The 26923-nt window shown below is 35.6% G+C and overlaps 1 protein-coding gene across 1 annotated transcript in view; it reads right to left on the reverse strand.

Annotated features, from left to right (window-relative positions):
* Positions 1–579: 579 nt before the first annotated feature.
* Positions 580–26923, reverse strand: part of LOC127726118 (prolyl 4-hydroxylase subunit alpha-1-like) — a 44079-nt gene continuing 17735 nt past the window's right edge. The window contains exons 3-7 of the mRNA XM_052233439.1: positions 14733–14783; positions 14288–14374; positions 8392–8460; positions 5742–5838; positions 580–828 (exon numbers count right to left, since the gene is read on the reverse strand). Of these exons, the coding sequence (XP_052089399.1) occupies positions 752–828; positions 5742–5838; positions 8392–8460; positions 14288–14374; positions 14733–14783 (381 nt within the window). The 3' untranslated portion in view covers positions 580–751. The remainder of the gene's footprint in view (positions 829–5741; positions 5839–8391; positions 8461–14287; positions 14375–14732; positions 14784–26923) is intronic.

Consider the following 26923-nt stretch of genomic DNA (forward strand, 5'->3'; position numbering starts at 1 on the left):
ATTCTTTCAGGATCCGATCGCAATGCTTGACCACCGTCGCTTATTCTTTCAGGATCCGATCGCAATACTTGACCACTGTAGCTTATTCTTTCAGGATCCGATCGCAATGCTTGACCACCGTAGATTATTCTTTCAGGATCCGATCGCGATACTTGACCACAGCGTAGCTTATTCTTTCACGATCCGATCGCAATACTTGACCACCGTAGCTTATTCTTTCACGCTCCGATCGCAATGCTTGACCACCGTAGCTTATTCTTACACTGTTTTGTTATATTATTAATGTTTTAGTTATTTCTAACTATATATGTATTGAGTCAGGCAAAGTATTTCCATTTCTCTTATGTTTGTTCTGTCCCTGTGGAACCTTAAATTAATAAAATGCAATACAAATAAATTTGCTAGTATGCATTCTTATTTTCATTCAATACAGTGTAGTCTTTTTCATTATATTAAAAGTATGCTTTAAAAGAACATAGTATAATAAGTAATTTTATTTGTACATAGAATTGAAAGCCAACAAAGAAACACAAATGCTTGTAAGTGACACCGAATATGTATGCGTCAACATATTTATTTGTACCATTTCTATTCTGCTTTATGTCTGTAATAGCAAAGCAGTAATTACATTCAACACGAACCTTCACATATATACACGCAAATGTGTTTGTTTCAAATTAAAAAACACTGAGAACAGATTAAAATAAAAGTAATGATGATTGTTTTATACTTGAACAATACTAAGTGTCAGTTATGTAGTCGCATTGTATTGTAGTCTGCAAGGACGTCTGAACATCTGGCCTTCCTCGCGAATCCATTTATTGCTAACTGAAATTGAAAACATTGTTCTTTAATTAAAACACTTTAATACATTTTATGACAGAAAAGTACGAATAAATGTCTCGTAATTACGAGATAACTATCGCGTAATTACGAGATAATCATTTTTTTACTCGTAATTACGAGATAATCATTTGTTAACTCGTAATTACGAGAAAACTATCGCGTAATTACGAGATAATTATCGCGTAATTACGAGAAAACTATCGCGTAATTACGAGAAAACTTTCTCGTAATTACGAGATAATCATCGCGTAATTACGAGAAAACTATCGCGTAATTACGAGATAAGAAGTTTTTTATCTCGTAAATACGAGATAATTATCGCGTAATCATGAGAAAACTATCTCGTAATTACGAGATAATCATTTGTTTTTTATCTCGTAATTACGAGATAATCATCGCGTAATTACGAGAAAACTATCGCGTTATTACGAGATGAAATAAAATGCTTCGCTGAGCGCAGCTGGATACGCCCGCAGAGGTCCAACCCTGAACAGTTGGGGCAAAAATGGACACAATATTCAAGCTTGATACAGGTCTGAATTTGGATTGTAATTAAATATTTGACATATTATAGGTTTCTGAATAAATGTAGTCAAAGAACTTGAAATTGGTTATATGAATTGAATTTATATTCAATTAAAGATTTCTTGCTGTTGTGCAATACACTGTGCTGTTGCGCAATACTTAGTAAATCTGTTGTCAGACTATAAACAAATAAAGTTCAATTAATTCTTAATGTCATATTAGAAATTAATGAAAATGTAAAGGGAGCTTACATCAATAGATATAAACTATTCACCAAAGTTTCATGAGAATTGCTGACAGCATTTTTGAGTTATTGTCCGAAAACTGGAAAATCACCCCTTTTTTGATGAATAAAACCCAATAACTCAGAAATGATAAATGAAAAATTTATAAAATTCTAAACAGAGCTTATATCAATAGATATAAACAATTCACCAAAGTTTTATAAGAACTGCTGAGAGCATTTTTTATTTTTTGTCCGAAAACTGGAAAAGCCCCCTTTTTTTATGAATAAAACCCCATAACTCGGAAACGTAAAATCTAAAATTAATAAAAAACGAAATGGAGCTCCCGTCAATAGACATATCAATTCACCAAATTTTTATGCAAATTAATTAAAGCGTTTTTGAGTTAATGTCCGACATGTTGGCGACGGACGGACAGACGGACAGACGGACAACGGTATACCATAATACGTCCCGTAAACGGGCGTATAAAAATGATTATCTCGTAATTACGAGATAAAAAAATGATTATCTCGTAATTACGCGATAGTTTTCTCGTAATTAATCTCGTAATTACGCGATATTTTATTTTTTTGTGACCCTAATAGGCTTTCGTAGAAAAGTGTGGATTGAACATACGTACTGTGCAAGGGTCTCTAAAAACACCTCAAAGGACCTTCTTTGTGCACAACGGAGCACAACGGACCACAAAGGAGTGTAATAAAAGCACAAAGGACCTTTAACTGGATATTTTGCAAGAAAACACTGTAATTTCTGAAGAAAAATTTACAAAAAAATATTTTAAAAATATGAAAATTGCGGTTATATAATGTTCGACATGGTGTATTCATCGGTACCTGATCGGAACTGATTTTATATCCGGTTTATGTCATAGCTTATGTTTGTTAATTTATATATATATATATATATATATATATATATATATATATAGTAATTGAATAATCAGTAAATCAGAAATGTCAATATACACTTTCTTTTATCAAAATTTATACTGAACAAAAACAAAAATATCTATCAAAATTTCTTACTATATGAATGTGAAGAAAATGTTTCGCAAAAAGGATCGGTAGGTCCATAGCAGTAATTCTCAAGCTATGAAATTGGCATGCATTTTTTTACTCTGTTTTTCAGAAATGTCAATATGTACTATGTTGTATCAAATTTTATTCTCGACAAAAACAAAGTATCTACCGAAATTTTCTTACTTGACGAATCGTAAACGCTATGAGGAACGCAAAGTACACACGGCGCAATAAAGAATGGACTGCACATACTGTCTTTTGTATTAAAATGATAACGGAAAAAATACAATTTGAAATGAAAATTGGATATAAAAAAAATGATTATTTTAACAAGTACTTTATGAAATTTACTTTCTGTTATTTGTGTCTTGACATCTTTCACACATAAATAAATAACCAAGTAAATATATAGATTGACAAAATCATAACTCATTTCGAAATGATAACCGTCGCAATTAAAAAAGTATTTTTTTCTATAGAAGAACTCTCTCATTTTATATTTCTAATAACATTTTGAACACGGTTTCCTAGATCTTCAACTTACCGATTTAACGCAAGTATTGAATAAAAATAAATATTTCTTTCGTATGAAACGACTTTTCCCCCCATTATATACACAATTTCATATCCTGTGTGCTCTTATAATACTCCTTTGTGGTCCTTTGTGCTACATTGTGCTCCTTTGTGCAAATAGGAGGTCTTTCGTGGTGTTTTTAGAGACAGCGGGAGCGAACACAGTGAAGTTATTGTACACGGAAGCGAACACAGTGAAGAAATTGTATACTGGAGCAAACACAGTGAAGTGATTGTACACGGGAGCGAACATAGGTCAAAACTTGTACACGGGAACGAATACAAAGAAGGAACTGTACACGCAAGCAAACACAGTGAAGTCAGTGTACACAGGAGCGAACACAGTGAACTTATTTATTGTATACTGGAGCGAACACATCGATGTAATTGTATACTGGAGCAAACACAGTGAAGTGATTGTAAACAGGAGCGAACACAGTGAAGTAACTATACACAGGAGTGAACAGTGAAGTAATTGTATACTGGAGCGAACACAGTAAAGTAATTGTACACGGGAACGAACACAGTGACGTACTTGTACACGGGAGCGATTACAAAGAAGGAATTGTACATGGGAGCGAACACAGTGAATGTAATTGTACACGGGAACGAACACAGCGAAAAAACTTGTACACGGGAGCTAACAGTGAAGTAATTGTAGTGTGGAGCGAACAAATCGAAGCAATTGTATACTGGAGCAAACTCAGTGAAGTGATTGTAAACAGGAGAGAACACAGCGAAGTAACTATACAGGAGCGAGCAGTGAAGTAATTGTATACTGGAGCGAACACAGTGAAGTAATTGTACAATGGAGTAGACACATCGAAGTAATTGTATACTGGGGCAAACACAGTTAAGTTATTGTACACAGGAGCGAACACAGTGAAGTAACTATACACATGAGCGAACAGTGAAGTAATTGTATACTGGAGCGAACACAGTGAAGTAATTGTACACAGGAAAGGACACAGTGAAGTACTTGTACACGGGAGCGAACACATTGAAGTACTTGTACACTGGAGCGAACACAGTGACGTTATGGTACACAGGAGCGAACACAGTGAAGTAATGATACACGGGAGCAAACACAGTGACGTAATTGCATACGGGAGCGAAAAGAGCGAAGAAATTGTGCACGGGAGCAACACAGTGATGTAATTGTACACGGGAACGAACACAGCGAAAAACTTGTACACGGGAGCTAACAGTGAAGTAATTGTAGTGTGGAGCGAACATATCGAAGCAATTGTATACTGGAGCAAACTCAGTGAAGTGATTGTAAACAGGAGAGAACACAGCGAAGTAACTATACAGGAGCGAGCAGTGAAGTAATTGTATACTGGAGCGAACACAGTGAAGTAATTGTACAATGGAGCAGACACATCGAAGTAATTGTATACTGGGGCAAACACAGTTAAGTTATTGTACACAGGAGCGAACACAGTGACGTTATGGTACACAGGAGCGAACACAGTGAAGTAATGATACACGGGAGCAAACACAGTGACATACTTGCATATGGGAGCGAAAAGAGCGAAGAAATTGTGCACGGGAGCAACACAGTGATGTAATTGTACACGGGAACGAACACAGCGAAAAACTTGTACACGGGAGCTAACAGTGAAGTAATTGTAGTGTGGAGCGAACATATCGAAGCAATTGTATACTGGAGCAAACTCAGTGAAGTGATTGTAAACAGGAGAGAACACAGCGAATTAACTATACAGGAGCGAGCAGTGAAGTAATTGTATACTGGAGCGAACACAGTGAAGTAACTGTACACTGGAGCAGACACATCGAAGTAATTGTATACTGGGGCAAACACAGTTAAGTGATTGTACACAGGAGCGAACACAGTGAAGTAACTATACACAGGAGCTAACAGTGAAGTAATTGTAGTGTGGAGCGAACATATCGAAGCAATTGTATACTGGAGCAAACTCAGTGAAGTGATTGTAAACAGGAGAGAACACAGCGAAGTAACTATACAGGAACGAGCAGTGAAGTAATTGTATACTGGAGCGAACACAGTGAAGTAACTGTACACTGGAGCAGACACATCGAAGTAATTGTATACTGGGGCAAACACAGTTAAGTGATTGTACACAGGAGCGAACACAGTGAAGTAACTATACACAGGAGTGAACAGTGAAGTAATTGTATACTGGAGCGAAAACAGTGAAGTAATTGTACACAGGAAAGGACACAGTGAAGTACTTGTACACGGGAGCGAACACATTGAAGTACTTGTACACTGGAGCGAACACAGTGACGTTATGGTACACAGGAGCGAAAACAGTGAAGTAATGATACACGGGAGCAAACACAGTGACGTACTTGCATACGGGAGCGAAAAGAGCGAAGAAATTGTGAACGGGAGCAACACAGTGATGTAATTGAACACGGGAGCGAACACAGTGAAATACTTGTACACAGGAGTGAACACAGTGAAGTGATTATTAGATGGTACACTATACTAGTCGTGAATTATATTTTATAGAGTGAAAAAAAGCCTTTCCAATATACATACTCCATTTAGATCCAAGTAATACTGGGCATCCTCCGTGCAGCAATCGTGTGTCTATTTCTCCATTTGGAAGAAGATTATACCAAAATGCAGCAGCTCCCTTAAGTAAAGTAAACAAGTTTTATTTACCTTCATCCTTTCATTTATTTTCTTTAAATCTTGATATAGCGGAGCATATTGTTTTGGCTCGGTACTTATACATTCCGCCATTATGTATTTTTGTATTCTTGTCTTTCATTTTTGCTTATGTGCTTTGTCTATATGTCATTTTGTTTTTCTTTGTTGACATATTTGTTTGTTTTTATAGTGATTAAGAATATAACACAATGTTGTCTGCTGTACTCCTATTTTTGACATTTTTACGTATTATGTCTGTTTGTTTTGTTCACACATTGCTGTCAATATAATGGAATTTTATGCAACTGTCATACAAGTGAGAGGTTTAGCTAGCTATAAAACCAGGTTTAATCCACCATTTAAACATAGGAAAATGCCTGTTCCAAGTCAGGAATATGACAATTGCTTTCTATTCGTTTGATGTGTTTGAGCTTTTGATTTTGTCATTTGATAAGGGACTTTCCGTTTTGAATTTTCCTTGTTCGGTATTTTTGTTATTTTACTTTTCACATGGCCACTCATACCAAACAATCAAATTAAGCAGGAGTGTGTAGCTCTGGGGTGGATATGTATGGTATGTAAGTATAAAGTCTTACGAAACCGTTATGAATTTCTGGTGATTATAATGTTAAGGAAATTATTGAACCAATGCATGCATATGGGCCATATTCAAATTATGCCAATATCCAGATATAATTTAGAATAAAACAAGCTTCATCTGAACTCAACTTTAACAATACCAATGATTTTTTTTTTAAATTGAAATATACAATATTAACAAAACTTTGAAATATCATTTCAATGCAAAATTAAACTATATGTGTCGGAACAAAACGAATAGCCCCGTTCGCCAAAAAAGCTTGAAGCCATTTTTAGGAGTGGAAACTTGATAATGAAAGGATGATAATTTTCACAAAAATCAACTCGTAATTTCGGCAAAAATCAGCGGAGCGGAAACAAACATACATTCGATCTGTAACTCGTCATAGTACTCTTACATACTAAAATCAGCTCAATCCTGGTATCTATGATAAGTTTATATACTCAATTATGTGAAGGCGTTAAGAAAAAAAAAACCTACAACTGTTATTTTCATGACCAAAACCCGTAATTTCGGCAAAAATCAGAGGATTGGAACCAAATGTAAACTCGATCTGTAACTCATCCTAGTAGACTCATATAATAAAAATCAGCTTGATATGTGAAGGCGTTTTGAAAAAAAAGTCCGTATAACTGTTATTTTCACGAAATTTTAAAGGTCCGTAATTTCGGAAAAAAACCAGCGGAGCGGACCAAACGTAAACTCGACCTGTAACTCATCATAGTAGACTCGCATTTTGAGTGATCAAACATAAATTTCATGTCTCAGGTCGTTTTTTTTTCAATTTAAAGTTTCTGTATCTAAGTCCTCTTTGCATGTTTTTTTTTTTTACATATATTACGAATCCATAGTATAACCGAAAAAAAATAATTCATTCGATGATTGTGGATTGAAAAACTTTGGCTGCTAATCAACTTTCGGGTTTTTGTGCCGAAGTTTATCGATTGTGATCTTGATAAACAATTGACACAGACTCGTGGATGTTGCGGCGAACTCGTGTATAATAAGTGAGATGGTAGAGCGATATTTTTTATTTGTGTTTTATTATATTTTCCATGTTAAAACAGTTGTTCAAACATTTGATGCTATACTTTAACATCTTTCTTTCATAATCGGTAAATAATCTCTTTCTGCCACGTTTGCTAACGTTCTCACCTTCATAACATTTTTTGTAACGAGAGGTGTCTTATCGGACATTTTCACCAGAAGCAAATATTTATCTTATTTCTTTTATTTTTTCTAATTTATTTATCTAAAATGTGATGCAATGACTGATTCTCTATCATGCAGTTCTCTTCGTGTTATTAGATGATTCGGCAAAAAAAAAAAACGACTTTGAAATATTCCGTTTTCCTCAATATCTTTTTATTTGACTGATAAACCATTGGTTTGATTTGATAATAAAGAAACACAGACATCACTTGACAATGAGAATAATTTTTCCTGTGATATAAAGAACGTAATATTAATCAGAGCCTTTCGATTGTACAATGTACTTACTAGTATGTTAAACAAACGCGTAATGTACTACTACTGACAATTAATTCACAATTCAAAACAATGCGGGTTTTTTATTTTAATTATAGGGCCAACTATCATGATAACCATTCGTCTATTGACCAGATATCAACAACTCTTGCCAACCTAAACTCTTTTTTCAAAATCAACCTGCTGAAACGTTTGAAAAATACGACATACATGAAATGCGTTGCTTTTTATATACCTGATACATGAGAAAAATGTGAGAATATTTGACACGGCAATGTTTTTTTCCGTTGTTTAGATCTAAGTCGAATGTGGTAAGTATTCAGTTTGCGTCAATATTTCAATTCATACTCAAAATTAACTGTGTCTGTTTCAGAATCATTTTTTTAGTGTATTTTTGGTTGTGCAAAATATTTGTCTTGCTTTAATATATAATTTATCAAATGGTACTTTTTCAACAGGGATTCTTGTGTTTAATTCTGAAAAAATGGTAGCTCCTCCTTCTCTCACGTCATTCATCTGAAAGATAAAAAAAAACCCGCTTAGGTCAAGCTGACGATCGACGGAGGAAAAGCTGTTCATCATACATTGTTGTTGTCCCGTACAAGTACAACTAAATCTTCGAATTAACAACGAACACTAAAATTAATTGAAAATAGTCCTTAAGGAGTCAGCCTATCGTTAAAGGGTACAACTCCTTAAGGAGTCAGCTAATTGTTCAAGGGTATATCTCCTTATGGAGTTAGCCAATTGTTTAATGGAATTAATCCTTAAGGAGTCGACCAATTAATTGAGGGTATACCTCCTTAAGGAGTCAATCGGTTATCTAGCATCTAAGTTTGTAGTTCTGACTTTTTGCGTGAACCCCCTGAGGGGTTCACGCTTATATATTGGCGAGTTTTGGAAGTGTCTATGGGTCACTAGATATCCTCGGAATCACGATTCTCGGAATGTTTCGAAAATTTTCCATTATTTATACAGGTAGTTATTTATGTCTTTGATACGGCCCCTCTATGGATAGGCTACCACGTGACATTGTATATTTCAACAATCCGGCAAAGTTCATTTGTAGATTTGAAAGTAAAACAATAAAGACTAGGTTGCATTCTAAAATTCAATATATGTTAGAACCTATTTGCATTTTGACAAAACATATATGTTTTAATAATGTGAATGTTTATTAAATATCAAGTATAATAATAACGCAATTATATAATGCATGCTTTGAGACGGTCCCTCTACGCGTTATGTGTGAAGTTTTTAATAAACCTGGGAATTGTTTATCGATATACAATGACCCAGAATAAATTGATTATTTCTGAATGTTTATCATTTGATATTTAGTATTTCAATCATAGCATGAGAAAATGTCGGAAAGCATGAAGAAAATAAAGAAAACGATATTTCTGTTAAAAATATTTATCTAAGGTCGGAAAAACAGTGGTCGGTAAGCAGAAAGATAATCAAACAAAAGAATTCTTCTATAAAAAAATATCTAATTTCATTAATAGATACTACCAGACTAAGAGAATATTCATTGTTAAGGTAAAACTGCGACTGAATTTATCCCTTATAATTATGGAATAAAATTAATATTGTAATGTATACGTGCATTATGTCTTTTATGAAAATTATTTATGACGTATGAGCACCAATGAGCAGGGGTGCGTACCCAAAGTTAGCTAAATATCTAAATGTTAAACGGTCGTGAATGAAAAAAATACTTGCGTGGTTTCAATTCACAAGGATTTTAAATCCTTGCATCTCATACATACAAAAATGTTATTAATATTTTACAATAGTCATAACAAAATTAATTACTATCATAATGTTAATTATTTTATACTGTTTAGTATGGATTTATAAGTCTCTGCTTATATTTTGTATAGCAATTTATTATACCTCAGTTATCATTTTCTATATAAAATAAGTACACAATATTTTGACTATTTTTTTCAAATTGGAAGCGTTGAACTATTTGACCGGTCAATAGTTTCCAACTATTGGACCTCGATGAAACTATCTGACCGCAAGCGTCAATGTATTTCGCGGAATTTCAAATGCAGCTACGGGATTGGAGGATTTTGAAAATACCGCGGAAGTAACGACGTCGCGTTTTACCTATTTTATCTAGGGTTGACGTCAGTGCAAGACGTAGCCTTAGCATTTTAGAATATTTATGAAGTAAACGTTATGGTTGGGTTTCTGCCTTTTATATTACGATAGTTTATCTATCACCGCCGTTTATTGTCTGTTGTCTTTTTCGATATAATAAAACACCTACTGACTGATATTCGTGGAATAGTAAGTTTATTGTCCCCTCGGATACAAATATTGCCCTCGGCTACGCCTCAGGACAATAGTTGCACCTCGGGGGACAATAAACTTACTATTCCACTCATACCCAGTCAATAAGTATATAATATTCATATGGTGGAATGTTAGACTTTAAAAAGAGATTCATTTGATAAATAAAATGTCCATCCGTAAATACTTGACATTTGTGTTTATTGATATTATATTCAAGCTATTTTCGGGGAAAAGTTTACTAACAGGAATGTAAGTTTATTATAAAATTTCAATTCTTTTTTTTTTCTTTTATTATTTCAACCTCATAGCATCTAAAAATTTGTACCATATATGGTACGGTTTTGAAAATTGTATTCATTGTGTTGACCAGCTATCCTACACGTCTTGATTCATTTACATTATACATCATCCTGTTCGTACGCACACAACAATTCCGGATAAAATGTCAATGAATCCGGAGTAAAAATACTTGAGGTAGGTAGTTTGACATCCGAATTCAATTATTAGATTACTATATGTGATGACGCAAAAGCATATTCTTATCCAGAGTATCAGTGCTTATGCTTTCTATTTATTTCTTGCGCATAAATACCATGATTTTTCGCTTTTCTTATCTAAATTCAGGACGCGGCAGCACGAGCTTGACATTTGACTTTCAAGCACGGTCATCATTGCTAACGGTATTCTGACCTCTAGCTGTTTCTCTTTTGTTTTCTTTTTTGAGTCACTGTACTTTTAGAAACTTTGACATTTTCAAAACGCCAAATATTTTCTACCCAAAAGAATAGATTACTTAACTTCGTACTTTATTTGGCCTTTTTAACTATTTTCATTCGAGCGTCACTGATGATTCTTTGTAGACTTAACTCGCGTTTGGTGTACAACATGTGAATCCTGGTATCTTTTTATATCTACATGTCTCTTTATATAAATTGGTTCTTTTGAGAGTATCTTCAGGTATTCATAAAACTTCTGAAAATAAGATATTGTTCAAAACCAAGTTTCCCTGTAGAATATTTGGATTGATTTAAGTAAAATCAGGAATTCCTTAAAATTTGAGATGTTTTATGAGACCAGTCTTATTAAAATCAAACCTCTCAGCGCTAGATGTAGATAGAAAAATAGTTTTAATCAGACTGTTATGAGACCAAAATAAGTCTCTATATAAGAGGTCCAAATGAAGCTGGTGTGGTAATCTCAAGAAAAATATACGAAACCTTCTTATAAGTTGCATGCCACAGGGTTTCCCTTCACATGGAAAATGGACTTTGAATTTATCTATACAACATGTACCATGAGTACAGACAACTTTAATAACGAGTTGAGAATATGAAGGCATTCATGCAGGAAACCTAATATAAAGATACATGTATGATAGATAAAATAAATGGATCCAGATTATAAAGCAAATGGAGTGCTTAAATTTATATTGCGATTGGTTTGTGCAATTTGCATTATACATCCGGTTTGTAGAAACTGGGATTTACAATAGGATTATGAAAAAATGATGTACAATCCCAAGTATAATTGAAATAGTCGAGCTTAAAATGTATATTCAAATAGTAGCTGTATAAACACTTTTCTATTCACAACTATCCGGCACTGCTTTCAACTGACTTGTGCAAGAATGTACACACTATTACATATTTTAATAAAGGTAGTTTAACTTCATCATAATCATCTTCTATTCACAGTCAATTATTTCGATTCAAAATCAAACAAAAAAATCAGCAACAATCTTTTGGTGACCAGTCAGCGGTCTTAGGTTCACGTATTGCTTTTCTTTTTTTTTAAAGAAAGCAACTTGTTTTGTTGTTTACAGTTTCTTCCTTTCTAATATAATTAGTTATATAGGTCACTAGTACACTGTGTAACGAATTTATCTTACCGACTATCTTAACATGTGGCATTTAGTAGAGTGGCCTAAAGGGACGTAACACCACTACTAACCGTGTATTAAAATAAGCCTCGCCTGCTAATATAAATACGAAGATGTGGTTTGAGTGCCAATGAGACAACCCTCCACCCAAGTCACAATGTGTAAAAAGTAAACAATTATAGGTCAAATGACGGCCTTCAACACGAAGCCTTGGCTCACACTAAACAGCAAGCTATAAAGCCCCCCAAAATAACTAGTGTAAAACAATTCAAACAGGAAAACCAACGGTGTAATCTATATAAAAAACGAGAAGCGAGAAACACTTATGAACCACACCAACAAACGACAACCACTGAACAACGGGCTCCTGACTTAACCCCATATGAAATATACACGGTCTCCATGCGGTCGCTTTCAACCAATCATATTTCTGGAAATGTATAGGAGTTAAGATAATATAAGATAAAGTTTAATATGAAAGATGATAGGCAAAAACATGAAAATTGCCAATAATCGTCATTAAAAGGCAATAACTCCTCGAGGATTCATCTGATTATTTTGGTGAAATAGAAAGTTTGTAGATCTTGACATTCTTGACAAGGACAGTGCATTTTGAATGAAAGCGGATGATTGCAGTACGAAATTACTACGAAATACAATGTATTATATTCTATACTGAAACTGTTGCGAAAATTGCATTGACCCTGTATTCTTTTGTGATATACAGTTGATCGTATATCGCCTTGTTTTTAACGTTGATAATGTGTTTCAGTATAGTTTTATTTCTGACGCCTATAAAGAATAAAGGTTCGTGGAAATTTTACATCGGACGTCCGCTTTAAATTCAAAACACCAAACCTATTTCATTTGGAACAATTGTAAGTGTTAAAAGTGTAAAGAGATCAACCATAAATTGTCTCGAAATATAAATTGTATTTGTACAAGGATCGAAACATGATAGAAATGCTTTACCTGTTTCTGGGCCTTGTTCAAAGTTTCATGTTTTGAGACAATGTATAAAAGTATAAAAAAAAAAAAAAAAAAAAAAAAACGAACGCCATGGTGACTTCAAAAAGGGAAAGTCAATTAAAACGGTCAAAATCAAACACTAAACTCTATCAACTAACGGAACAAATGAAAAACAACTGTAATATTCCTGACTTGGTACAGGCAATTTCCCTAAGAAAATGGAGGGTTAAACCTGGTTTTATAGCTATCTAAACATCGTTCTTGTATGTTGTTTATTGTTCCGTTATATTGACAAAATTGGGTGAGCAACCCAAACAGATATAATAGGTTAATATTGACACCGATTTTGATCCAGCAGCCAAAACTGTGTAAACATACACTACAGACATACAACACAACTGGCTTACAGATTTAAACATACATACAAATAAATCTAACAAAGACGCCGACAAAAAAGTTCTTGTAGTTGAAAGTAAATTTGACAAAGACACCAACAACAAATTTGTATAGTTATTCTATATTTAATGTGTTGTCTCATTGACATCCAATCTATATCATTATTCTATCATTATTTGAATACCTGTTGTATATATGGTTCCTCACTGTATATCTAAGTGCATGCAGTCAATATGCAAATAAACTTGATAAAATCAATACAACATATTTATTACTTAAAAAAGTAAAACTGTATACATTTATTTATTGATTAATCAATAAGTGCCTTTTTAATGTCCAGCGGCGAACATCGTTGCATCTTATTGTTTTTTTTATATTGTTATGTCTTTCGCTCTGTCGGTGTTGGTTTCTTTTCTTCATTAACATTTTTGATAATTAAACAATGTTACCCAAGACTAAAATATCAAGTAGTACACCTCCAAAGGATTTAAAGACGCCACAAGCGGTCTGAGAAAAGCTTGACTTTGGGCAATGCCAAAATATACGTATCGACAGGATGTAGGACCATAAGTTCTACTTACTGGATAGCAAGTCGTGTTGAGTTATGTATTTAACTTGTCTATCGTTGAAAAAGTATGGTACTCTTCAGATTTTTTTTGGTAATTAAGGGTTGTTGTTTCATTGATTAGTCATCTCTTATTCGAATTCGCATACTTCTAGTAAACACAAATTATTTTACTTACTCCTAAATTATCGGTAACATAGAATTGGTAAATGCATTTTGTAACTTACATAGAATATCCATGTTGCAATTCTATCTCCGGATCCTCGAACACTTTCATGATCTCCGTCTGCCGGCGGACCCCATATGGGATTATACTGAAACATTTAAGAATGGTCATACTTAAATAATACATTAATGGTTTTACTATATACACTTTGACAATTAATTCTCGCTTTCTCTTTTTAATTCTTAATTCATCAATCAAGATACAGCTGATTGAAACAACTAATTTCCATGAGTCATCAAATGAACAATAAAATTGCCTTAAGTTTTTTTTCTTGATAAGTCATCAGACCTTAGAAAAATAGTTTCTATTGTCTTTCAAATTAATATACATTGTCATAAACAAATTTCAAATAAAAACATTGTATTTACATAATACTAGCAAGACGAGACCCTCATTCGTAACAATTACATTTGAACTGTAATTTCATAATCTTTCGTTTTACTCACCAAATTGTCTCTGTGCACATTGAAGAATCCACCAATTCCATAGTTAACAACCTGAGATATATAATAGTTTTATATGGACTTATCACAGTAGATAATAGTACGTACATGTCGAGATGACTCTCAAGCTTTATTATATACATGGAAGTATGTACAAGTACAGAAGGACGGACAATTTTCCCTGAATTTGTTTTAAACATCGGGGCAATTTCTAAAAGTCTTTGTATCTGAACTTATAATAGATTCACAGTATAACAGTTCAATGTTTAAGTTTTCATTAATCGAATGGCTTAATCTAAAACATATAAACTATTTATAAACGCCAGAAGAAAGTCTAAAACCGACGCTTTGGGCAAATTTTGAGTATTTATCCCCTCCTCTCTCCAAAAATAAAACAAAAAAGAGAAGGATTTCGTTTACCACAACTAAAATTCTGTTGGCAGTAAAGTATTCGGACACAAATCAGTGAATTTTGGTTTGTGACGTCCTTCAATGCAAAATTTGACAAAAATGCAAAATTTTCACTATTGGATCAAAATGCCTTCAATCTCAACATATGTAGCAATGAATATCATTTTAATTTGATAGAGATATGTAAAATTGTTGAAAACATAACTAGACTATATAATTTACACTCTATAGTATTTGATTTCCATTTAATGAAAATAACAATTCATAAATGTTATGGATTAACCTTCATTAAGAAAGCTCAAATCTAACTATTAGAAAGCCAGTGACTCTTTTCACAAAAAATATTACGATTAAACTTGATCGTAAGTTATACCGAAATGTGTATGACTTACGAGTATTTACTCTTAAATATTTTTGTAAAAAAAAGCGCAGGGCAGGGATGTATAAATACACAGAAACGTTATCACCAAAAGGAACATAAAAAGAACCAAAAAAGAATAGACAAATTCATAAAAGGTAAACTTTGCCCGAGGAAGTTGGAACCTTAGTTTCTTAATAATTTCGTAATGTATTACGAGGATTTTTTTTTAAATATTGTATAATTCATGTCAGTACAGCAGGAATGATTAATAAGCATATAATACCCTCGGGGACTAACAGTCAAACAGTAGTGGTATCGAGACAGCTTATAATACCCTCGGGGACTAACAGTCCAACAGCAGTGGTGTCGAGAGAGCTTATAATACCCTCGGGGACTAACAGTCCAACAGCAGTGGTGTCGAGACAGCTTATAATACCCTCGGGGACTAACAGTCCAACAGCAGTGGTGTCGAGAGAGCTGATAATACCCTCGGGGACTAACAATCCAACAGCAGTGGGATCGAGACAGCTGATAATACCCTAGGGGACTAATAGTCCAACAGCAGTGGTACCGAGACAGCTTATAATACCCTCGGGGACGAACATTCCAACAGTAGCGGTCGAGACAGCTTATAATATCATCGGGGACAAACAGTTCAACAGTAGTGGTATCGAGACAGCTGATAATACCCTCGGGGACTAACAGTCCAACAGTAGTGGTATCGAGACAGCGTATAATAACCCCGGAGACGAACAGTCCAACAGCAGTGGTATCGAGACAGCTTATAATACCCTCGGGGACTAACAGTTCAACAGTAGTGGTATCGAGACAGCGTATTATACCCCAGGGGACGAACAGTCCAACATCAGTAGTATCGGCACAGTGCAACAAATTGAAAAATAAAAGTTATAAATTTCCTGCATCCGAAGCGCTTTTCTGGATTGATCTTCATCAGGAACGCTTAAACATAAACATTTGAATGTCAAGATTGTAAAATTACGTAGAAACGTTGGAAGCTATATGACCAGAACCACCCAACCCCCTAAAGAATTATCTCTGGGAAATTTTAGTAAAACTACAATACAATTCGTTCTGTATCAGTGATGCATCATTATATCTTTATCTATCACGGCTCCACAGGCTTTATCAAATCCAATCAAACCGTAAAACGTTTGATTTAAGCGTATAATAAAGATTTTATGATATATAGTTTTCACAATCACCGTTTTAACCCACAACCAGTATAATCTCCAAAGCAGAGCGCTCGGATTGAAATCTGTGTCGAGTTGATACGGGTATGATAATGAGCAATATAATATTTTCGATAAACAATGGATAGTTTTTTTTTCTGAACTGATTTGTATTGCACATTCAACTTTTTTTTATCTTTTGTTATTCTGCTCATCAGTAAACGGAGGCTTGAATATTAAAAAAAAATCATGCAATTTTTGCGGGTCTTACATTTGTTTATAAATATATCTGCACAATATCAGGATCTTTGTCAGTAATCTTCTTCAATAATTTGGTTTCGTGAGATGGCCTATAATTGGTTTTCTGTAAAATTCGTCTACAACATTGTGTAAGCTCGATCAATGGTAAACACATTGTCGTTTTTGGAGAATTATTTGGTGACCTCTACATATTGTTATCACGTGTGTTTGTGGGGTAGGTGGTTACAGACCCAACATGATCATTTATCCTTTTCATATGTTAACCTTTTAAGTTATTAATTGAGTCAAAATTTGAAAAAGTGTAAAATCCTATTGGAATTGGAATATCAAACAGTCTATATCATATCATTCAAACATATGTTGCCCATAAGAAAGGAATTTTATTCAGCACTACATATTGCTGTTGAAGGCATTTTGATTATGTTGACGTTTTGAAGAACGTCTCTTATCAATACAATACAATATACAATTATGGCCCGTTGAAAAAGTGAGTATCCAAAATTGTCAACACGAGAAGGTTATTTCACTGAGGGCGCAGCCCGAAGTGAAATAACTTTGAAGGGTTGACAATTTTGGATATTCATCGCTTCTAAGGGGCCACAATTGTTTTATTATACCGAACTAACAGTGGAAGGGCATTTTGAATCATTGTAAAAGCACTTACCCTTACTTGAGTCAGTAACAAACACAAGTTGACGTTCAAAAATACATGTAATTTGTGTCTTAGAATTCTCGTATGTACAACAAAGGTAAATTCTTTTTGTAAAATATTGATGGCCCTGAAAAGTTATTAGAGATATCATCGGCACAAGATGCACGTCAAAAGCCTTATTTCCTCTTCTCTTGATCAATGGGCTTCCTGTAACTTGAACGTTGCCATTTTGTTTATTTACGTTTGTGACGTCATTTTCATGAGTACAAATCAACAAACTAAAAAGGTTATTCGCCGGTGAATAATAGGGTTATTCAACGCTGGTGTAATTTTTAAGGGTTATTCGTTCTTCCTTGCAATTGAATGAAAATTAACTGAATTATTCCATGTCACGTGATAACGTTTTACCCAATAGAATTGTTTGAAATATATGTAAGGTATAATAATATGATTTATTACTAACCAAAGTGAATTAATGTGTATCCTAAAGACAAAAAATGGCTTGTCTTACAACATAATTTTTAATTGATTAAGGATGTTATTTTTTTCAATGATTTCTTCAGCATGGCTGAGGCATTGGTTTTAAAAATGTTTGTTACATAATCATATAATTAACTTTAGTTAATACATTATCTATTTCTAGTGGAATGATTTAGATGATACGAAACACGCTATTCATAAAAAGAAAAGCAGATTTGAGGTCGAAAACTATAGATCAGTAAGTTTGAGGGTGTTTCATTGAACCTATCACCGTTTAATCTTTTTATACAGACAATTGATAGTGAATTATCACAAATTAATAATTATCCTTTATAATTAGGTTCTTCAGATGACAGGTGGCTTATGCTTGCAGACGACTTATTATTATTAACATACTATATAACAAAATATTAAATTTTCAGTCCACCCCGCGCGGAAGTAGTCAGGAAGACATTATTATGTTTTCAGGGGTTGACAGGATACACGTAATCGTTATCAATTTTAACTTCACGGTTCTTATGCAAGCAAATTTAATAAACAATGATTTTATACAGTTGTTTTTTTTTGTTGTTTTCACCTTGCATAGGGCTTTATTTATGATCTTATTTCTGTGTACACAAATCTGAATCTACATATTTCACCTCTATCAATATTAGGAAATCAGTTTGAACGATTCCATATACCATTATGTTTTAGGGTTTTTTAGCTTCAGTGTCGAGTTGGTGTATAGTATTAAGGGTTGGCTGCGAGAAATAAATCATTTTTTTCTGAGAGATTAACTGAATTCAAAACCAATATAAATATAGTTAACATATATATTTTATTTAACTGAGTAAATTGATCGGAATTAGAATGATACATAAACCTAAAATTCTTTTTGGTCTATCCCAGTCATGATATTTGCGCGGGAATTTCTTCCATTGACATCGTAATATAATTTACTTTGGATTACTGGTATCTTTAGATTACTGTGATAGGATTTAATGTGATATTATTTGTCTCTTCTTCTAAAATACATAGTTTGACGTCAGGTTTGTAGACATGAAGTCTCTAGTCTAGTCAGATCTGAAGTATAAATGTACTCATTCTCAATTGTATGTACTGCATATCCCATCCCTTCCCTACGTCACCCTGCTCAGTCACTCCGTAATTCTCGTATCACGGCTTTGACACGAAAGCAGGCATTATCAGCAACGTCATAACTCGCATCATAATGTCTGGGAGATGTAATCAGCGACGTCACAATGTGTGAGGAGACGTTATCAAGCTTGCTTTTGTCTAGCGGACGTAAAAACTGTCTAAGGCCAAATTAGGGAGCTGAAAAAGCCATAATCGAACGATATACAGATAATCAGGTTTTCTTCGTATATATATCGTAAAATATCACCCACTGAGGGCACAATTTGATTCATTTTAGCTCGTTTGCTGCGCTCACTCGCCAAAAAGGTTCATTGCGGCTTGCTGGCTAATATTTTACGATATCAGTGTGTAGAAAAGCCGATTATCTATACATATATGGTCAGATCATATGTTTTCGTACGTCATATGAATTCGTACTATGCATGTTTTTTCAATGGAAATTGTGACGCCACAATGCATTCTTAATAGCACGAAAACCCATGAGAAGAGGATATATATACATGTCATATGTCAACAAAATTTTTCAGCGATGCATAATGTGTGAGGAGACCATATCAAGCTTGTGTTAATCTAGCGTAAAAACTGTTATAGGGAGGTGAAGTATACCAGCAATAGAACGATAAACAGATAATCCAATAATCTGTAAGCTAATGTATACATATATATATATATATATATATATATATATATATATGTCAACCAAAAAATACAACTGATTTACACCACAACTGTTGAAAAGACCTTTATGTATATCTATCTAATCTCATTCTAGTCCGTTCAACTGGCAAAATCAAAGACATCGGTGTACATTTCATGACTTCTTAACAAGAATCGTCATGGACTATTCTTTATTCCAATATCTGTTAGCCATTTAGGGGTCGTTTGCATTTAAAGTTGAGTTATAAATGTATGTTACTTAGTGGGTTTATTTTGCGAAAAAGAACTCAATTTCTGGATAAACTTTCTTAATACAGAAACATTATATATCATTCAAAGTCGAGTTATAAATGTATGTTACTTAGTGGATTTATTTTGCGAAAAACAACTCAATTTCCCGATAGTTAACGTTTTCTTTATATTTTGCTGTGTCAAAATGACCTAAATATAAAGGACAGTATATAGTCTTATTAATGATATATCACGTTCTACACATGACATTTACGCGGAAAGACTTCCATTGGAGTATATCATTACTGCAAGTTTTTAATTTGATCTCATCCACTAAAGTCGTTCATGTAGAACATTTGATTTCAGGTTTGTCCACAATTTGGAAGATATACTGTTGAGTCTGTTACAAAATGCCCCCACCATTTGGAATATATTAATACATGTATAGATATACTGTTGAGTGAGTGTTACCAGATACCTGAGATAGACTTCAATATTTATTATTCATTGAAAATAAGTGGAATCATCCTTTAGAAAAGTTATTCCTATGGTAATGAATCCCCCTTTTTAAGTTACAAAGGCTACATCTTTTTTTCCTTTTTTTAAAACTGCAAAATATCCCTCATTTTTTATATGCCCGTTTAAGGGACGTATTATGGTATACCGTTGACCGTCTGTCCGTCTGTCTGTTTGTCCGTCCGTCGTCAACATGTCGGACATTAACTCTAAAATGCTTTAACCAATTTACATAAAACTTTGGTGAATTGTTTATATCTATTGATGTGAGCTCTCTTTCGTTTTTTTTTTAATTTTATGTTTTACGTTTCCGAGTTCTGGGGTTTTATTCATTTAAAAAAGGGGGATTTTCCTGTTTTCGGACAATAACTCAAGAAAATTTTCACCAACTTGCAAGAAATTTTAGTGAATTGTTTATATCTATTGACATGAGCTCCCATTCGATTTTCATAAATTTTTAATTTTACGTTTCCGAGTTACTGGGATAATTTATTCATAAAAAAGGGGGATTTTCCAGTTTTCGGACAATATCTTAAAAATGCTTTCAGCAGTTCTCATGAAACTTTGGTGAATTGTTTATATCTATTAATGTAAGCTCCTTTTAAAATTTTATGATATTTAGATTTTTCATTACTGAGTTATGGGATGTTTTCATTAAAAAAAAGGGGGGGGGGGGGGGGGGGTTTCCAGTATTCGGACAATAACTCAAAATTCTTCCAGCAATTCTCATGAAACTTTGGTGAATTGTTTATATCTATTGATATAAGCTCCTTTTTTTTTTTTATTAATTTCTAATATGACATTGAGAAGTTATGGAACTTTATTCTTTAAAAATGTGACGAGCGTATCATGCACTCATGACGCAGCTGTTTATTTATTTTTTTTTTTGGGGGGGGGGGGGGGGATGTTCCCAACCTGTTTATTAGTGGAATTGTGCATCAGGCCATTACACTTCTCAATTGTATTGTTGCATACTTTTCATGTCGAGACAGTTTTCCTCATTTCATTCACCATCTACGCAGACTTCGAGTGCTTCACTGAAAAGATGGACACCTGTCAGCCCAATTCATCGAGAGCCTACACGAAGGCGTACCAGTTACACCGACCATCAGGGTTCTGCTACCGTGTGAAATACGTCCACGGCGACTACAAAGATTCAGTCGTCTACTGTGGGGAGGATGCAGCCAAGCACTTCGTCGAATGCATGGAGAAGGAAGTTCGGGAAATCGGTAAAATCTATGGTAAAGAGCTTACGATGGTGATGACCGACACCGACATGGAGAGCTTCACAGCGAGCACACACGGTCACATTTGCGACGAGGCATTGGATGGGGATAAGGTTCGAGATCACGACCACCTCACGGGTAAGTATCGTGGTGCAGCGCACAGTGAGTGCAACCTAGCATTCAAACTTCCCAACTTTGTTCCCATCGTGTTTCATAATCTCAGCCCATCTGTTCGTGAAGGAATTATGATTCGGGGAAGGGAAGATCAACTGCATCCCAGGCACGGACGAAACCTACATCAGCTTCTCAAAGAAGGTGGATAAGACCCTGGAGATGAGGTTCATCGACTCGTGCAGGTTTAATGTAAAACAACTAATTTTCGCGAGCGCTTTATGTTCGCGACTTTCGCGAGTAGAAAATAACGCGAATATAAATCGTCGCGAATATATAAAACTTGGATCTTTCCTTATTTAATTACATCAAGCTAATTTGTAAAAAGCAAAATTAAATCACCGCGAAATGGGCTAGTAAGGGCTAAACGCGAAAAAAAGTATCCGCGAAAATAAGTTGGTTTACAGTATGCCCAACTCCCTCGAAACCTTGGCGGGAAATCTTACGACGGCAAGTTTAAGGCAACACAGAAATGCTTCGGCGAACGCTCAGAACTGATGATCAGAAAGGGAGTGTACCCCTACGATTAAATGGATGGACCTACCAAGCTGGAGGAAACACAACTACCACCCAAGGAGGAGTTCTTCAGCAAACTCAACGGCACAGATATCAGCGACGATGACTATGAGCACGCCCAGCAGGTGTTAAAGGAATTCGGCTGCCAGACGATGCGGGACTATCACAATCTGTACCTGGAAAGTGATGTGGCCATTCTGGAGGATGTCTTCGAAAATTTAAGGGATATCTGTATGGTAAACTACAAGTTCGATCCCGCACACTACTTCACAGCCCCAGGACTCGCTTACGACGCGGCGCTAAAATTCACCAGGGTCCGACTGGAACTCCTCTCAGATCCAGACATGCTGATGATGTTTGAGAATGCGACTAGGGGAGGCGTGGTTATGATCTCCCACCGATATGGAAAGGCCAACAATCCATACATGACCTACTACGATGCGGCGCAACCCATCAAGTACCTAGCCTACCTAGACGCCAACAACCTGTACGGGTGGGCCATGGCAGAACCCTTACGTATACCCATGGGAGATTTTGAATGGATGAAGCCGGAGGAGATCGACTAAATCCTAGACTACTCAGACGATCACGAGCATGGGGCTATGGTGGAATGTGACCTAGAGTATCCCCAAGAGCTCCACGATGATCACAACGAATACCCTCTGGCGCCGGAAAATGTGGAGATTGAGAGGGAGCACAAACTGACACCTCACCTGAACAAGCGCGTCAAGTACACCCTCCACCATCGAAACCTCAAGATGTACATGGCGCGGGGGATGAAGTTCACCAAGGTCCATCGCATCATTGGATTCAGACAATCAGCATGGCTCAAACCGTACATCGACAAAAACACCGGACTCAGGGCCGTGGCCAAGAACGACGCCGATAGGATTTCTTCAAGCTGATGTATAACTCAGTGTTTGGCAAAACCATGGAGAACATTTGCAAGAGGATCGATGTCAAACCCAACTTCGATTGAAGGGTTGTGTTTCACGAGAACCTGGCAGCCGTCCACATGAAGAGGACCAAGCTTAAGTTCAACAAACCCATCTACTTGGGGCGTGCATCCTGGACATCTCAAAGATCCTGATGTACGACTTCCACTACGATTTCATGCGAAAGACGTACGGTGACAACGCGCGCCTACTATTCACAGACACTGACAGTTTGGCCTACGAGATCACATCAACTGATTTCTACAAGGACATCACCCCCCATATTCAGGAGAAATTTGACACCTAAACCTACCCGGCCGGTCACCCCTCTGGAATTCCAGTCGGTGTGAACAAGAAGGTGATCGGTATGTTCAAGGACGAGTGTGGTGGTAAAAGCATGACTGAATTCGTGGGGAGTATAAGAGATGTCTAGACACCCAGCAAGAGATTCACAAGTCAATGAATATCATCCGCAGTCACCGCCATCAGATCTACACCCAGGAAATTAACAAAGTCGCTCTCTCGGCCACAGATACCAAGCGACACATTCTCCCCGACGGAATTAGCACCCTCGCCCATGGTCACTACAAAATCGAGGAGCAACATCGCCTACTATAAATAAAATGGGTAAAACACAGAAAAGGATGAAATATCTCGAACGAAAAGCGAAGGCCTTCAAACGTCAGAGACAACAATGGTCGGACGAAGAAAAGAGAAGATGGATATCTGAAATGGAACACATCGATGCTCAGAATAAGGCTATGCTAGAATTCACCCTAGCCACTTTATCTCCCGGTCAGACGGAAATGTGAGAAATGATTATGCAAGGTATAACTCAGGAAGGTGAAGGGGCGCACGCTCGTAGAGTGTTGGGATTACAGAATTAAAAAAAATATATTCTAAAGAGAATGGGTCTAAAGGTTGTAATCACAATGATCTTACAATGAATTTACAAGAGCTTTGTAGGAGGAAGATTGTCGAAGCTTGGCTTCCACGCGGCGTTAGACGCTTCAAAATCGGTGGACTCTATTATGAATGTATGGAGGAGATGATAGTTGAAGTTTTTGCAAGAACTGAACTACCGAAGAAACGCTTTTTGTATCAACACAATTACTTTGAAAAACTTGACATGTCCCGGATAATACAAAAAAATCAGACATCGCACAGATGAGGAAACAGCAGAGTGTGCGAGAGATTTTGGGTGAAAATAATAATAATGATGATGATGATGATGATGATGATGATGATGATGATGATGATGATGATGATGATGATGATGATGATGATGATGATGATGATGATGATGATGATGATGATGATGATGATGATGATGATGATGATGATGATGATGATGATGATGATGATGATGATGATGATGATGATGATGATGATGATGATGATGATGATGATGATGATGATGATGATGATGATGATGATGATGATGATGATGATGATGATGATGATGATGATGATGATGATGATGATGATGATGATGATGATGATGATGATGATGATGATGATGATGATGATGATGATGATGATGATGATGATGATGATGATGATGATGATGATGATGATGATGATGATGATGATGATGATGATGATGATGATGATGATGATGATGATGATGATGATGATGATGATGATGACCAAGAAATAAATGTGTAAAATACGAGTGCACAATTAAGTTATTCCCAACAAACCGCTGTCGAACCGAAAACTGGAAAGAGCTGTTACAACCTTGGAAATTTTCAACTTTAGAGGGGTATTCATGCGATATTCCTTACCATCCTCCCCGCGCCGCATCGAATGTGGAATATTAAATCATGATACCAAGACAGGTCCGGGAACTCATTGGACATGCTGGGTTAAAAATAAAGTGATGAAAGTGTATTTTGATCCTTATGGACTCCAACCACCTGATGAAATGGTTGAGTACTTACGACCTGAAATTCAATACAATACAGATGAACTACAGATGCGAGGAACGGTGGTATGTGGACATTTCTATTTGTATGTGTTAAAATTGTTGTCAGAAGGTCAACCGTTTGATGAAGTGATGTTCTCATTGCTGCCATAAATAAAACATGGTAGACAAATTTGGACTTTATGGCAAGAGAAGAGCAGGCATAACTAGTTTGTTCGAAAATCTTGACATGACTGGCAATCGTATTACTGACCTAATCCATACTGACATAGACATGCGAAAGCATCGCATCAAAAACATTCTCCTTCCCAAAGATGAAAGTGAACCTGTATCTAAAATCGCTTTCACCATATTGGAAAATAAATTTTACTCCATAAAAACTATTGTACAAGGAGAGCATCCCTAGGGTTAATAGATCTTGCCTTTTGTGTGCCTTCTTTTGAGGGCATGCAAAAAGTAAGAAAAAAAAGTTAAGATTGCATGTCTGATTGTTTGATCCATGAATTGAATGACTTGGGATATCCTTTCCATTTGACGAAGGACTCTTTCACACCATTCTTAACCCGTTTTTGCACGACTTGTTCAACCCGATAAATATCTTGATCAGTTTTCTGAAGTTCAGGTTCATAGAAGGTTCCCTTAATTTCCTCATCATTTAAATCCTTGATTCCATAGGTTAGTGGTTGAGTGGGCAATACTTGGGAAATGATGAACACTTCTTCAGTCCATCGGGGTGTATATCCTTTCTCGAATATACCTTTCTTCTTGATAATTCGAACTTTTTCACCTATACGAAACCGTGCCTGCTGCATGGGAGGGATGTCTCCTTACAAATTCCAATACATCTTGTTTTCATATTCCTTGAGGCTTGCAATCACAGGAGTCATTTTAATGGATCTATGTTTGGTGGTGTTGTAATGGTGAACAAGATCATCTAACACATTGCTGTAGGTGCGTGTAGAGTTGGCCGAGAAATATTTGAACATCTTCTCTTTCATGGTGCGATTCCAGTGCTCGACAATACTCGACTTCTCCTCATTCTCGGTGGAGTAGAGCTCAATATTATGCTTTTGGAGCAGCTGCTTTACATTCTTGTTGTAGAACTCGGTGCATTTGTCTGTCAACAATTTCTCGGGACCGGGCTCCTTAAACACTGCTTGGAAGGCATCCCGCACCGTTACACCTTTCTTTGTTTTTGAAGGGTATTAACCAACCGTATTTAGAAAACACATCAATAATGCTCAGAATGAATTTGAATCCTGTGTTATCATGAGAGAAGGCACTCATGTCAACGAGATCAGCAGCCCAAGTTTCATCCACACCTCCTACAATCACACGTCGTTTCTGGAATTTATGTTGAACTGATTTGTGTAACTCGTCAACTAATTCATCCGTCCAACGCATTCCTTTTTTTTTTTTTTTCTTTTTTGAATGCCTAGACCAAATCGTGCTTTTGCGTTGATGAGAGGTCTAACGATACCTCGATCCATTCGTTCCCTCATTGTTGGATTACTGATTGC

The sequence above is a fragment of the Mytilus californianus genome, unplaced genomic scaffold, assembly GCF_021869535.1.
Source record: "Mytilus californianus isolate M0D057914Y unplaced genomic scaffold, xbMytCali1.0.p SCAF_16, whole genome shotgun sequence".
NCBI classification, from domain to species: domain Eukaryota; kingdom Metazoa; phylum Mollusca; class Bivalvia; order Mytilida; family Mytilidae; genus Mytilus; species Mytilus californianus.